Source organism: Morone saxatilis, unplaced genomic scaffold (assembly GCF_004916995.1).
Source record: "Morone saxatilis isolate NCDOM2014 unplaced genomic scaffold, NCSU_SB_2.0 Contig14, whole genome shotgun sequence".
NCBI lineage: Eukaryota > Metazoa > Chordata > Actinopteri > Moronidae > Morone > Morone saxatilis.
Window position 1 is genome coordinate 4,582,225 of NW_023339696.1, and position 12,845 is coordinate 4,595,069.

Below are 12,845 nucleotides of genomic sequence, written 5' to 3' on the forward strand. Positions count from 1 at the left end.
ATAGTGTGTGTCTGACATATTTATTCACCATTTCAAGGTCATGTTGATTTTTATATCCAAACGGTGAGTGCTCCATGCTTTCCCTGGCTGAAAGGCATTGGAAGAGGGGGGCAGATAAGAGGAAAGGTGAAAGAAATAGATCAAAATGAGTCTAGAAATCAAAATGAAAACAGATGGAACAGAGTTGTCTCTTTTGGATTTATACGGATGGATTAAAGAGAGGAGTGTGTGTTTGTGTGTGTGTATGTGTGCGTGCATGCGTGGCTGTGTGATACGCTCACAGTTGTGTCTGACCGCTGGGTCCGGATCATAAAGACTGACAGTCACTCTGCTCACAGAGGTCAGTGTGACGGCCAAAATCCTCCATCACTCTCTATCTGATGAAGAGTGAAAGGGAGCACAGACGGCTGGAAGAGCAGGGCCGGATGTTTCTTTCACCTTTCATACTTAACTCGATGAAGGAACTGAGGACAAAGTACGAAGTAAGAGAGGCTGAAGGAGGTGAGTGCTTTCCTCCCCCCCTTCGTTCAAATTTAATTCACTGCTTGACGTCAAGTGCTCAGAGGTATTGGTTTGAGCATCTGTCTCCTGGAGAGGTTCCATGGTGACAGCAATTTTCCTCTATTTTTCTCTGATTTAGCTGTCTGTCTTCCCACCAATTACCAGTGGTGTGCTGATTTTCTGTCACAGTCTTTTTATTCTTTAAATGTGATTAGTCATGTAAAACCGACGGCTCCCCCGCACCTTCTCTTTCAAACACCTCACTAATCATCTCAGGCAATTGGGCAGAGCTGCTTCTCCTTAGAAACTAATAGCATTCTGGCGATATTTTTAGTGACACGCCAGAGTGGAGGTGTACCTAAAGTCAAGTGGATTAATAATGAAAAACTTGAGATACTCATTCCCTTGTCAGACATAAAACATACAGTACTGACATTTAATTCTCTTGTTTTTCAGTGAAGCAGTCCATATTGTCTCTTGAACATTGCTGTTAAAGAGTTTAAATATTTGACCATCTCTCCATATGCCTGTCTCCATCCCTACTATTCCTCCACCAGCACATTTAATCCCCTCATGATGGCGTTCCTGCAGCAGATCCGTTCCCCTCGCCTCTCCTTTATCCAGACGGTGCTTTCTCTCTTCCTGGGCGGCACGGCCCTCATGTCCTCCTACTGGTGCGAGGGGCAGCAGAAGGTGCCAAAGCCGCTTTGTACGCCCACCAAGCACAGCAACTGCATCCCTGTTCCCGGCGTCTCCAACTCCAACATCCAGTTCTCCTGGGAGACGGGGGACGACCGCTTTGTCTTCCCCACCTTTCATACTGGCCTGTTCCTGACCTGTGAGGAGAACATCTACACAGACGCATGGGGTGAGAGAGGAGGGAAGTAGGTAAAAATGTGATTTGGAATATTTAGAATATATTAATTTCTGTCAGGCTGTGTCTAAAAAGAGAAAATATGTGAAAATAAATTCCCCGTCCAGTCAGCTGAAAATAAAACTCCTCATGGATCACAAAGTAAGGTTCAAAAGCCAAAGATGCTCAGTTCCTTTCAAATGGAAAAAAACAACAGACGTGTCACTGGTGACCCTAAAAAGGATTAAACAGGTAGAAGAAATTAATAAATAAGAAAACAGAGGATTTGTACAAAGAGATCTATCCAGAAGCACTGACAGACCTCAGTAATACATGTAGCCACATTCACAGTAAACAATCAGCATCATTGTAAGGGATTTCATTAGCACGCCCCCTTTCATATGTGCTGATTGGGTTGCGTGTGTGGTAGAGGATATTCCCAAGGTGACATAAGGATCGGCACAGAAACAGGAAGTGAAACAAACTGCTCCACAACTGTGGCACTAGCACGACAGACAATGAAACGGGTCACAGGACGAGAGGAAAGCCAAGGTGATGGTTTGAATTGAGGCCTCAGGTGTGTTTATTTGTATGTGTGTACAGTGTGTGTTTGAGTGAGTGTGTGTGTGTTTGGGTATGTGCTCAGCCCAAAGAGGATTATCATCAGTGTGTGTTCCACTCACAGAGATTTAGACTTCAACAGCATGACTCAATTATGGATTAGAAACCCAGAGAGAGAAAGGTTAATAGGATTCACAAACATCGGCTGGGTTTTTACCGTCTCATTTGCAGCTGATTTGCAACTGATTTTAAGAATTGTGTTTGAATCGTACTGAAGTTCAGCCAAAAGTTTCAACCGACTTAATGCGGTCAGTTATATAAATCTGTTTGCATTTTGTAATTATTGTTTGGTAAGTAACGGCTGGCAGTGCTGAAAGCAAAACAACCAATCCTCCTAATCTGCTCCTAGTAGAGCTGTACATTTTAAATATTTTTATTTCTTTGTAAATATACATTTAATATACAATATGTTGTATGGTGTATTCAGTATGGTGGCCCTTAGAGCTCAATACACTGCAAAAACTGCAAAAGCAGATGAAGAAAACATTTTAACCAATTTGATAACACATGCACATTTAGACCAGCCCAATACAGGAACACACTGCAAAAACTTAAAACACAACCAAATACAACGCAATCAGACAAAGCACACGCAAATAAATAAAAGACTTGACATTGGTTGTGTTGTATCACTCACCAGTGTTTTACTCTAAAATACTGAGCATGTGTTGTCAAATTAGTAAGAAGGTTTTCTTCATTTCTTTATACTTTGTCTATTTGCGTCTGTTTTCTTAAGTCGCAGTGTGTTCAGCTTATGGGCCACTGTAATTTAGAGCCAAGTACGGTACTCTGATTATTGCAGCTGTCATGTAAACACATTGGTAAACAAGCCACAAGCTTAACCGACAGCAAAAACAGGTTCTATTTTTTATTTATTTTTTAGACGGCATTGCTAGCAGTGGAGGAAAAAAATAAGAACAAAAAGATTTTATGTTGAAATTAATAGGCAAAATAAAAAATTAGACATCACCAAAATGAAAACTACAGTACACTGACAAAGTCTCATTTTGTGCTGCTACTAGGAGTTTTCCCGTAAGCCCCATCCTGCCAGATTTATCCCAAACAAATCTTATAATCTCCTATCAGTTTACTCCCAACCTTATGCAAATTGTTACCTCAATCCGACCAATTTGACAGCACATGCACAGCATTTATAATAAAACACTGCAAAGAGAGAAAACACTACCAAACACAGAAACGCTGTGTTAAAACAGCACACCCAGACACAATGCAAACAGACAGATCGCCAGCAAATGAAGAAAACATTCTCAGCAACTTGACATTGGTCACAGTGTGTTGAGCTTATGGGTTACTGTAATTTCCAGCCAAATACGCTACTCTGATTATTGCAGCTGTCGTGTAAACACTTTGGTAAACAAGCCACAAAGAAGCTTAACCGGCTGCAGAATCAGGTTGTTTCTATTTTTCTTTTTTAACAGCATTGCAGGCGGTGGTGGAAAACACATTTTGGTGGTGACAACAAAAGAGTTTCATGTTGAAATTAAGATGATTATGATTGAAATGAAAAACAATACACACTGTCAAAGTGTCATATTGTGCTGTTATTGAGATTTTCATCTCCCAGATTTCCACCAAATACAACTTATAATGTAAACACTTTTTGTAAACCTCAGTGTGGTTATTCACGCAGTAATTAGATTGCAGTGTTCATTTAAATGTACAATATTCACTATACGCACTGGCTGGAGGATTTTTGAACTCTTGGAAATGGAGAAAAATGCTGATTATAGAGTGAAATATCACAGCTGTAATGGTTACTTTCACATGTCACCAGCTCAGGTGTCATTATTATTACTACATTTACGTTTGTCTTTTGATTTATAGAGGAGAAGTGTCGAGGGTTTTATACTTTGACTCCAGGATCTGAAAAAGGTAAATGGATTCATCACTTTCTCCTGCATTTATGCTGGCACTTGTTTGGCTAATTGTTTGAAATCCAAAACCTTCATCCGTCTTTGTGCTCAGCCTCTTCTCCTCTCTCCGCAGCAATGATGTGGCTGTCACTAACGCTGGAGCTCATGTACATTGGTCTGCTGTTAATCAGCTGCATGCTGCTGTCTGTGCAGTTGTGTATCAGGGCCTGGTTCCCTTCCACACAACGCTGGGGCCAGCTGCTCAACTCTTTTGCTGCTGTCTTCACAGTCCTGGGAGGTACAGCTATTTTTTTAGATAGATAGATCAGACTTTGGTAACAACATAGAATGACCAGTTTCATTCGTATTATTTAAAGAATTTGGTATATTTGCTTCTTTTGTCTTTGAAGGTCTGCTTGGGATGGTGGGCCACATGATGTTCATGCAGGTGTTTCAGACCACTGCCTCAATGGGACCAGAGGACTTCAAGCCTCACAGCTATGGCTACTCATGGGCATTCTAGTGAGTTCATTAAGCATACCATACACTACAATCACATACACATGTGACCCGATTGCAACTGCACGAACATGGTGTGCTAAGGGTTTTAGTTGTGCGTTTACTTCCTGTTGAGTCCTTGCCTGAATTGTGAGTTAGAACGATGCTTCCTGTGGCTCATCCGGGTCAGGCTCGCAGGGAGAGCAGAGCAGCTCTGACAAACTTCCCCACACTAAATTCCTTCAACTCGTTCAATCCATGTTTTTTGTTCTTTGTAGCATCAGCACAGTCCATTTAAAATCCCAATTTTACAACCACAGCTTCTGCAGAATTGTCGTGAATAAGCGACCATGCATGCCGAACAGCCCTGAAGGCATCATTCTGACATTCGACCGCTCAGCCTCTTTCTCCTACAGTTTTAGAGAGCTAATGATCGAATGAGCTGATGTTTGCCTTTTCATCACAAACGCTTATGTGTTTGGTGTTTGAACATGGACCGTCCATGTCTAATACAGAAGTTATCACTTTCAGATCCGGGGGACTGCTTCAGAAAAATATGTGGGACTGGCATCACAGCTTTTTGGGCCATAGTGACTCCCTCCATTATTGAGGAATACTTCTCTTCCTTCCTGCTTAGATTAGTGTTCCACATTTTTAATAATGGTATATTTATGTCTTTTAATTAAGTTGCAAGAAAGATTTCTCATACCATTCACCCATTTATTCAGACAGAAGTCCATCTCATGGTTCAGTTAATTAGAGGCTCTCTGCAAGAAACCAAAGCTTCCAAAATTGAGTTTATACCGTACTTAACAGTAAAAAACTACTGAATGGTATCTCTAGGTTTTATGAAATCCTGCTGGAGGGTCTACCAGCAAACATAGATACCGCTAGACAAAAGTGGAAAGAGACGTGGACATAATAAGGAAGGATTTTTTTCTGTTTGAAAATTCCGAAATGCTCTTATAATGTATAATGTCTTATAATGTAAGGCAGACACTCTCTGAACTTACAACCATACACAGAATATATCATACACCAGAGACGCTGCACAGGATGAACTGAAATGTTGTTGTGTTGCTGTAGAACAGCAGCTTCTTTCACATGTGTTGGTGTTGCAGTGTATTTGAGCCAATGTGGGACTCTGTAATAAATAATGTTTATTTTTGTCTTTACTTTTTGCACAAACAAATCAGATTCTTCTTTTAAAAAATTTAAATCATTATATCAGAAAAAGTTTTTTTTTAAGAAAATGTATAATCAGTTAAAATCTGCCCACATACAATATCTCACTGGCTAAATTAAATTACCAGTCATCCCACTTGACAAATGTGTGTTTTTATAGTGTGCTGTGCACTCACACAGGGATTGGGGAAGGACTGGTGGGAAGGGAGAGGTCTGTTTTTGCTTCTTGGAAAACTGGAAGTAAATCGTGCTCTTCCAGTTTTCCAGGTTGTTCTCTTAAGTCATCTAAAAGGACCCAGAACAGACTTTATCACACATATGTTCACACCCATGTTTGTGATTTCCTTCCTCTTCCTCTTCCTCTCTGTCTCCATCAGTGTGGCCTGGTTTGCCTTTACTGTCTGCATGTCTGCCGGTGTCTCCACTCTGAACAACTACACCAAGAAGGTCCTGATGGTGGGGCCCAGACGTAACTCCGGCCTCAACGCCTGCAGCTTTAACTTCGTGGGGCTCCTTCCTCCGGCTCCTTATTACACCCCTGCGAACCCAGCCATCACCCTGGCCTGTCCCCCATCTCCCCCCAGGATCTCTCACCTGTCTCCCTACTACGAGCCCCCGTCAGCAGCGTTACCGGCCCACACGCCGAGGCTCACGCACTCCCACTCCCTGCCTCTCCCCCACTCCGACTCCTTCCCTCCACCCCCTTCCCACCCTGCACCTGCATCCCCGTTCCACCGCCTCTCCCTGCCCTCTCCGTCTCCATTGCCCATCCCGCCCGTCCACATGACCCTCCCAGGATACCAGAACCGCTACGAGCCGGAGGAGGACTACAGCCCACTTTGAACTACTGTATATATCCAGACTGGAGTCTTTCTATGACTAGAGGACCTGTGCCTATCTTGGAGTTTAATGTTTGGTCTCGTCATGAGCTCTGAATTTACATGTTCTCATAAAGAAGGAAAGTGTAAATGCAGAGGACACCTGTTAATGACAACCAAACATGGTACAGAAACGCTTCGTGTACTGTATTAATCTTAAACATATACATCTTATTAACTTGCTTTGGCTAATGCACAAAACTGAAATAAATGTGATCACCAACATTTCACTGCTTTTTGTCTGAACATTGTTACCAAGTAGCCAATCTAACATAATTAAGCAAATGTACAATTAGTCTTTTACGCCTTATCATGACAAATGGAGAGGAAGCAAAAGATTATTTCAGTAATTGGTTGAAAATCAAGTTTTAATATTGTAAAAATCGTCATCTGTAATGAGAAATAACGGTAGCAAAAATAAAACAGCATTGGACACAAAGCATTATGAGAAACAAAACATATTTACACATAATATCTCAGCTTTTAGGAGTCGAGGCAGTCGCCTTTCTGTCACACTCGGAGGAAACAGAGCGAATTTGACATAGACTACAAAGTATATGACAGGTTGTGATGGTGTGTTACATTACCGGTATATGGTTGGATGTATAAGCTATTTGATTAGTTAAATCATATAAAATGGTAAGTTTCATACATACTAGATGAGTGTGACAGAAAATGTATTTCTCTGACTTCCTTTTTAAAAATATTTCAATATAAGAATGTAGTGTAAAAGTTTCTGGGCAGGCGGACGTTACAGTGTTGAGTACGTATATGATTTGGAATTGTACTTCTGCACTAAAACCAGTTTGTTGTCTTCCCTAATCAGAAATGATTACAAAAAAACTCAAATGTATTATATTATTGATTTACCACTTCATATTATTGCATAGTCGTATCATTAGATCACACGCACATCTACAACAGGTGACATATCAATGGATTCTTTTTAAAGACTTTGCCAAGTACTTTGAAAATCAGTGCCTTATGTTGTAGTTACACTCTGTTTTATTAGTGGCACATAAAGTAAGACCAGAGCAGATAAATGAAACGAAAATTGGTAACAATGAAGTAAAACAAAACAACATACTAAAACGATAAACTCGCCCCCTCATATCCATATGTAAATGTACATTACAACAAAAAAGACAGAATTTACTCTTCAAACTGCTTTTCTTATAAGCCACAAACATTGATAGATCTTAATTTATCATAGCATCTTATACGCATTAAGGCACATTTTGTTAAGTTAACAACAAAAACATTCTTAATCTTTAGATGCCCTCAAGAAATCCAGCCCAAACTCTGGGTTGAAAATGCACTCAAATACAAGTGTGATTGATTGAGCATGCCTTTTACTGCAGAAATATCCAAAACACCTGACAGCAGACTCAATTAAACACTAGTATGTATTTGAGAGGACCAACAGGTCTGCTATATCTGTAGCTGAATATAACCTAGCAGCTCAAATCTGATGTCCTAAACAGGCAAATATAAACACCAACCCATCCGTGACTAAAACCAGATTTCAGCTGAAAGAGTAGATCCAGCCAAAAGGTTTTGGGCTGGTCGGAGATAGCTCTAGTGTCTTTCTCACGCAGTCTTCTTGCGTAGCACAAAGTAAATGATGGAGGAGATGAACGTGAGGGCGAAGGAGATCCACGCCAGGATGTAGCAGTGACCGTACTGACCAGTGCTCTCATCCAGGTGGAAGCGGTCTGTGTAGATGGAGGCTGCGATCATGATGCACAGGCCTGGAGCGAAGGAGACAATGGACATCAGTGAGTGAGGGCAGAAAGAGGGAAATGCAGAGAGAGAGAGAGAGAGAGAGAGAGAAAATCAGACAGAAGAAATAAAAAAAATACTCACAAGCAAGGAGCTGGAAGATGCCAGAGATGGTGAACCTCTGTCCTTTGCTGAGGGTGAAGAGCTGAGCCACGAACACAAAGATGCCCAGGATGGAGAATATACAAGCTAGGACTGAGCTGGCCTGCACTGCCTGGAGGTAATCTGTAGGGGGAGGCAGAGAGAGGGCAACACAATGAACATATGGGTATATATGTGATAAAGGTGAATCCTAAATATGTGCTAAACATCCTACAGACACACCCAGGAAACAGTAATGTTACAGTGAAACTGTGGTTTTGACAAATCTGGTTCAAACAAGTATTTTAGGATTTTAAAACATGCCGATTATGCTGCCATGTAAACACAAACAGTAGCTAGGCAACTGTACGTTACAAGCTCCCCCTTGTGTTTTTCCACCCTCCTTTCTGTCCTCTTTACTACCTCTCAGGTGCTCCTCATTGGGGATGATCAATTGGTGGCCCTGCCCCCATATTTAAAGGAGGCTCGAGGAGCATGCGCTCTCTCTCTCTCACACAAAGCAGCCTGCTGATCCCATCAGTTAGCATCTTTTGTGTCTCATTCTTTGAGAATAGAGGTGTGGTAGTGCAGCTTTTGGTTCTTTGTTATAATGTTTGTGGGAGTTCAGGTGGGGAAGCTCTGAGTCCAACAGCCCAAAGCGTGGCTGGCCCAGACTTCCTCTGTCCTTTTGTTCTTTTTGGCCAGACCTCCAGACTCCCATAGTTTCTCTTAATTAACGACAAGTCGTTACCTTTACTTTTTCTACACAATTGTAGCTTCACTGTGAAAAAATATTTTGGATAACCACAGACTTACTGTGTGTCTTTAAATGATTTACATGAAAATGTTGAAATAGCACTATAAAGTGAGATTGCTGCCACATGTTTGCGTAAGATAACGCTTCCTTTTCATATAACTAGCTTTGTATTTAATGTGTATCATACATCAGTTCAGTAATAAATTGAGCTATCAGCAGAAAGGCTTGTTTGATGTAAGTCCTTAAAGGCCCTGAAAACCAGTTTTCTCAATCAGCTATTTCACAAGTGATTTCTTTATCTCATTGGTATGAAGGGGGCAGGGCTACGCTGGAAAAAGTGTGATTTCACGTTGTGTGCACCAATCAGGATTTAGCGACATTTGAATCAGAATCTGATGACATTTGGTTACAGTCAATCTAACCTTATAAAACCACATGTGGGTATGTGGTTTTTGCCCTGATGAAGAAGACACAAGTTTTTGAGTGTGAATATTTATTGTTTTAGACAAATACTTTGAATTAGAAGCCGGGTTTTCAGGGACTTTGATGAATTATAACATAAAGGCAGTGCAAGGAATGCTCAGTTATAGCATGTAGTAACATTTTTGTTTTATTGAGAAGTAAATATGGGTGTTAAAGTGTTGTATGTATGGAAACAAGTTGTCCTCACTCGCTTATTTGCAGCATTTGTGGTGTGTGTGTTTGTGTGTGTGTGTGTGTCTGTGTGGCTTACCCTGTGGGTAGTGTGAGCCTGTGGGAAGATCGGTGTAGTTCCACACTCCGTTCATCTTTATCCACCGAGCCCACACATCAGTGGCCATGTCGTCAGTCACCCACCAGGCCTGAAAAGAAAATTTCAGTTGAAATCATGTTGCGACTTTGTGGCAGCACTTGCATAAACATGGACGACCTTCCTGCATGTTATCGGAAAATGAATGAATCCATACTAAAAGGAGGGAGAATCCAAAACAGCAGTAAGGGTAAACATCATTTGAGTGTGTTCACACTGTGTTCTGACATGTACTTTGGGGCAGCTGCAGGCAAAGGGATGACAATCAGAGGAGAGGAACACACATCCGCCTGTCACTTCAGCATTCAGCAGGTCTCACTCCGGTATGTAACACTCAATAAATCTCACATATTTACATGTGTGTGTGCGCTGTATGCCTGACACCTTTAAATGCACACACACAGATGCACTGAGTGACACCGGGTGACGACATTGCGGCCGGCCCATCTATCAGCCAGATATGTCAAATATGTGGCCCTGAGAGGAACAGGGGACCACTGACAGAGAAAGGAATGAAGGCCTTAGCGATGAAGGAAAGGTGAGCAGCCAATCACTCATCAGGCTTGACTCTTGCTGTCTGTCAGCATGTGAGGAGATGCACATAGCACTGCCATTGTAACGCTCAAACTGGAGAGGAAGTTAGAGATTATAATGTGGCAATTATGTGTGTGTGTGTGTGTGGGTAGGTGGAAATAAATAAAATAAAATAAATAAAATAAAATACTGCTAAATTGATTTACTTACATTGTCAATGGTGGCCACCAGGAGGAGGATGATGCCAATGATGTGAACGGCAAAGATTGCACCGAGGAGAATCAGCATGATGACTGTGCTGGAGAGAGAGAGAGAGAGAGAGACACACAAGAGGAAACTTGTTACACCACTTTCCACCCTTTATTATGCAGGGTGAATATAACTGGAGGGCTTACTCATAAAAGACACACACAACAGACTAGCAGCTAATATGAGCTGAAAGAATCAAATATGGCTTTAACAAAGGCTCCGCACTTCCTGCCTGGTTTCAGAAAGGCAGTCATTAAATGACAGCTCCAAACGTGCGCGCGCGCACACACACACACACACACATACACACGCATTCAGAGCTGCATAGGAAGGCCAAAACCTGGCACCCACTCAGGGCGTGGCTTCACAACTTCTAATTACTTTGAGTTACAGCTAACACACTCACAGTGAAACGCCTGCGAATAGACAGTAAGATCATATTCCTATCAAGAATCAGAGAGGTGTTGCCGTGTATTTGTGTAGACAGAGGTCAGTAAACAAAATCACTAGTTGCCTGGGCAAACAGATACTGTTGGTAAAGAGAGAGTGTTGTGGAGGGAAGTTCATTGCAGATGAGTTTGGGCTTGTCTTGTGCTTCCAACAAACCCGCCTTAAAATAACTGTTGAGAATACCTGCTATCTCCCCACCTAGTTGGCCCACACCCAACTCTGCTTGATTTGAATTATTAGACATTATCACACTCAATGTAGCCCATAAAACGTATTTAGAACTAATTAAAAAACTGTTGCGTAGGCCTATTTAGTGTAACTGCACTCAACCTACTTCAGTGGCCCCTCTAACAGGTGGCTCGGCCCGGAGATGTCACTAATTGGATCTTAGTTTTTTGTCCCACGCTCTCTCTCTCTTGTGTGTTAAACTATCTGTGCCTGTACCCAGTGTGGAGGCTGCACTGGGTGTGAACAGAGGAAGAGGCACATCTGGAATGTGCTGGTTCTCTTCACGGTAAAGGAGTGGTCAAGGGCTGGGTCCACACACACACACACACACACAAACACACTCTCATGCAACCGCACGCTTATATAGACACAGAGCACCGGGGGCACGCTGATACACATGTGATCATGCCTGACACATCTCTGCCAATACTCCTCACCTTTCATCAGCTTCAAGCAGCCACAGTGAACTGAAAAGTTGAGTGTTTAAAATACTTGTATAATTCCTCCCTGAAGCGTTAAGAGCTCACATACGGACATGCTCTTTCTGAGTTGTCTTCTGCCAGATGAGCCAACTTTAATGAACAACTTCTGGGCAGAAACAATAACAAGTGAATTTAACAGCAGTTGGATGCTTTAACTAAAAACACGCTTGTGGAATACTTTGATCAAATCTTTTCCAAACTTTTGCCTGAAAACAAGACGTGTCAACTATTGATGCTGGGATTTTAAGATCTGGCCTGGATCTGTGGCATTTTCCGTGACACAAAATGGAAAGCATGTGGCTGAGGTTAGATTTGAGAATGTTAAAAATCTAAATCAAGCAGGAAAGTAGGCATTTTTTTATATTATTTAACATTCAGACTTGTCTTTTGAGTAGAACTGCTGCAGGAACTGAGCACATCTGGAAAGCAGCCTCACCTGGCCAGTAATGAAGGACTGTAGTGTTAAATCACAAAGTTGCCTGTAATGGTGATCAGGTATATGGGAAGCACACACACACAAACTCACACCTGCCTTTACTCTATTCCTCATCATCATTTTATTTTCTTAAATAAAAATAGAAAAAACTGAAGCTGCATTACAACTCCTATACCACAGTTTTATCATTCTGAAACAGCTATGGAGAAGTAAGAAACACAAGATTCAAAAAGCATAAGAAGGATCTTTGACTTACTGTTTGATGGCTGTGTGTCTCTTCAAGTCTAATTCCTCCTGCTCTCGAGGACACTAATTTCAGACTAAGAGTCTAAATGCACAAACACTAGGAACTACCCGTCCGCCCACTTTTTCCCTGCCCTCTTTTAAGTCCACACCCCAGACAAGCCTCTCACTCACTTGATCGCATAATCTCAGCCCTCTTTTTTACGCCCTCCTACTCTCTTTGCTCTCTGTCCCACCCTCTCTCTGTCTGTTTTACACACCACTTGCAAAAAGCCTAAAACAGCCACTATTTCCACAACTTTTGTGGGCGTGGGATAGATATTCCTTCTGTGTTTGGGTGTCTCATGTCTTTGTCACTCAGCTGATGGTGGTGATTTTTCTGTTCAGGAGGGCAGCTGATGAC

General features: G+C 41.8%; 2 protein-coding genes across 2 annotated transcripts; one reads left to right on the forward strand and one right to left on the reverse strand.

The window, feature by feature from the left end:
• Positions 1–1,077: 1,077 nt before the first annotated feature.
• LOC118323070 (germ cell-specific gene 1-like protein) lies at positions 1,078–6,375 on the forward strand. The gene is made up of 4 exons (XM_035654990.1): positions 1,078–1,369; positions 3,821–3,868; positions 4,260–4,371; positions 5,910–6,375. The coding sequence occupies exons 1-4, from the start codon at positions 1,078–1,080 to the stop codon at positions 6,373–6,375; spliced, it is 918 nt and encodes a 305-aa protein (XP_035510883.1).
• Positions 6,376–6,748: 373 nt separating this feature from the next.
• Positions 6,749–12,612, reverse strand: LOC118323539 (epithelial membrane protein 2-like). Its single transcript, XM_035655531.1, has 5 exons — positions 12,456–12,612; positions 10,565–10,652; positions 9,764–9,872; positions 8,277–8,417; positions 6,749–8,161 (listed from the first exon to the last, which is right to left on the reverse strand). The coding sequence occupies exons 2-5, from the start codon at positions 10,640–10,642 to the stop codon at positions 8,001–8,003; spliced, it is 489 nt and encodes a 162-aa protein (XP_035511424.1). The 5' UTR covers positions 10,643–10,652; positions 12,456–12,612; the 3' UTR covers positions 6,749–8,000.
• Between the last annotated feature and the right edge of the window lie 233 nt (positions 12,613–12,845).

What these genes read in the sequence shown, in the direction of transcription:
- LOC118323070 (XM_035654990.1), top strand. Translation starts at nt 1,078, where the DNA reads ATGGCGTTCCTGCAGCAGATCCGTTCCCCTCGCCTCTCCTTTATCCAG. An exon ending in GACTCCAGGATCTGAAAAAG is followed by an intron (nt 3,869 to 4,259) that starts GTAAATGGATTC and finishes TTGTCTTTGAAG; the next exon opens with GTCTGCTTGGGATGGTGGGC. An exon ending in GGCTACTCATGGGCATTCTA is followed by an intron (nt 4,372 to 5,909) that starts GTGAGTTCATTA and finishes TGTCTCCATCAG; the next exon opens with TGTGGCCTGGTTTGCCTTTA.
- LOC118323539 (XM_035655531.1), bottom strand. Translation starts at nt 10,642, where the DNA reads ATGCTGATTCTCCTCGGTGCAATCTTTGCCGTTCACATCATTGGCATC. An exon ending in AGGCTCACACTACCCACAGG is followed by an intron (nt 8,418 to 9,763) that starts GTAAGCCACACA and finishes CTCCCCCTACAG; the next exon opens with ATTACCTCCAGGCAGTGCAG. An exon ending in CATCTTCCAGCTCCTTGCTT is followed by an intron (nt 8,162 to 8,276) that starts GTGAGTATTTTT and finishes CCTTCGCTCCAG; the next exon opens with GCCTGTGCATCATGATCGCA.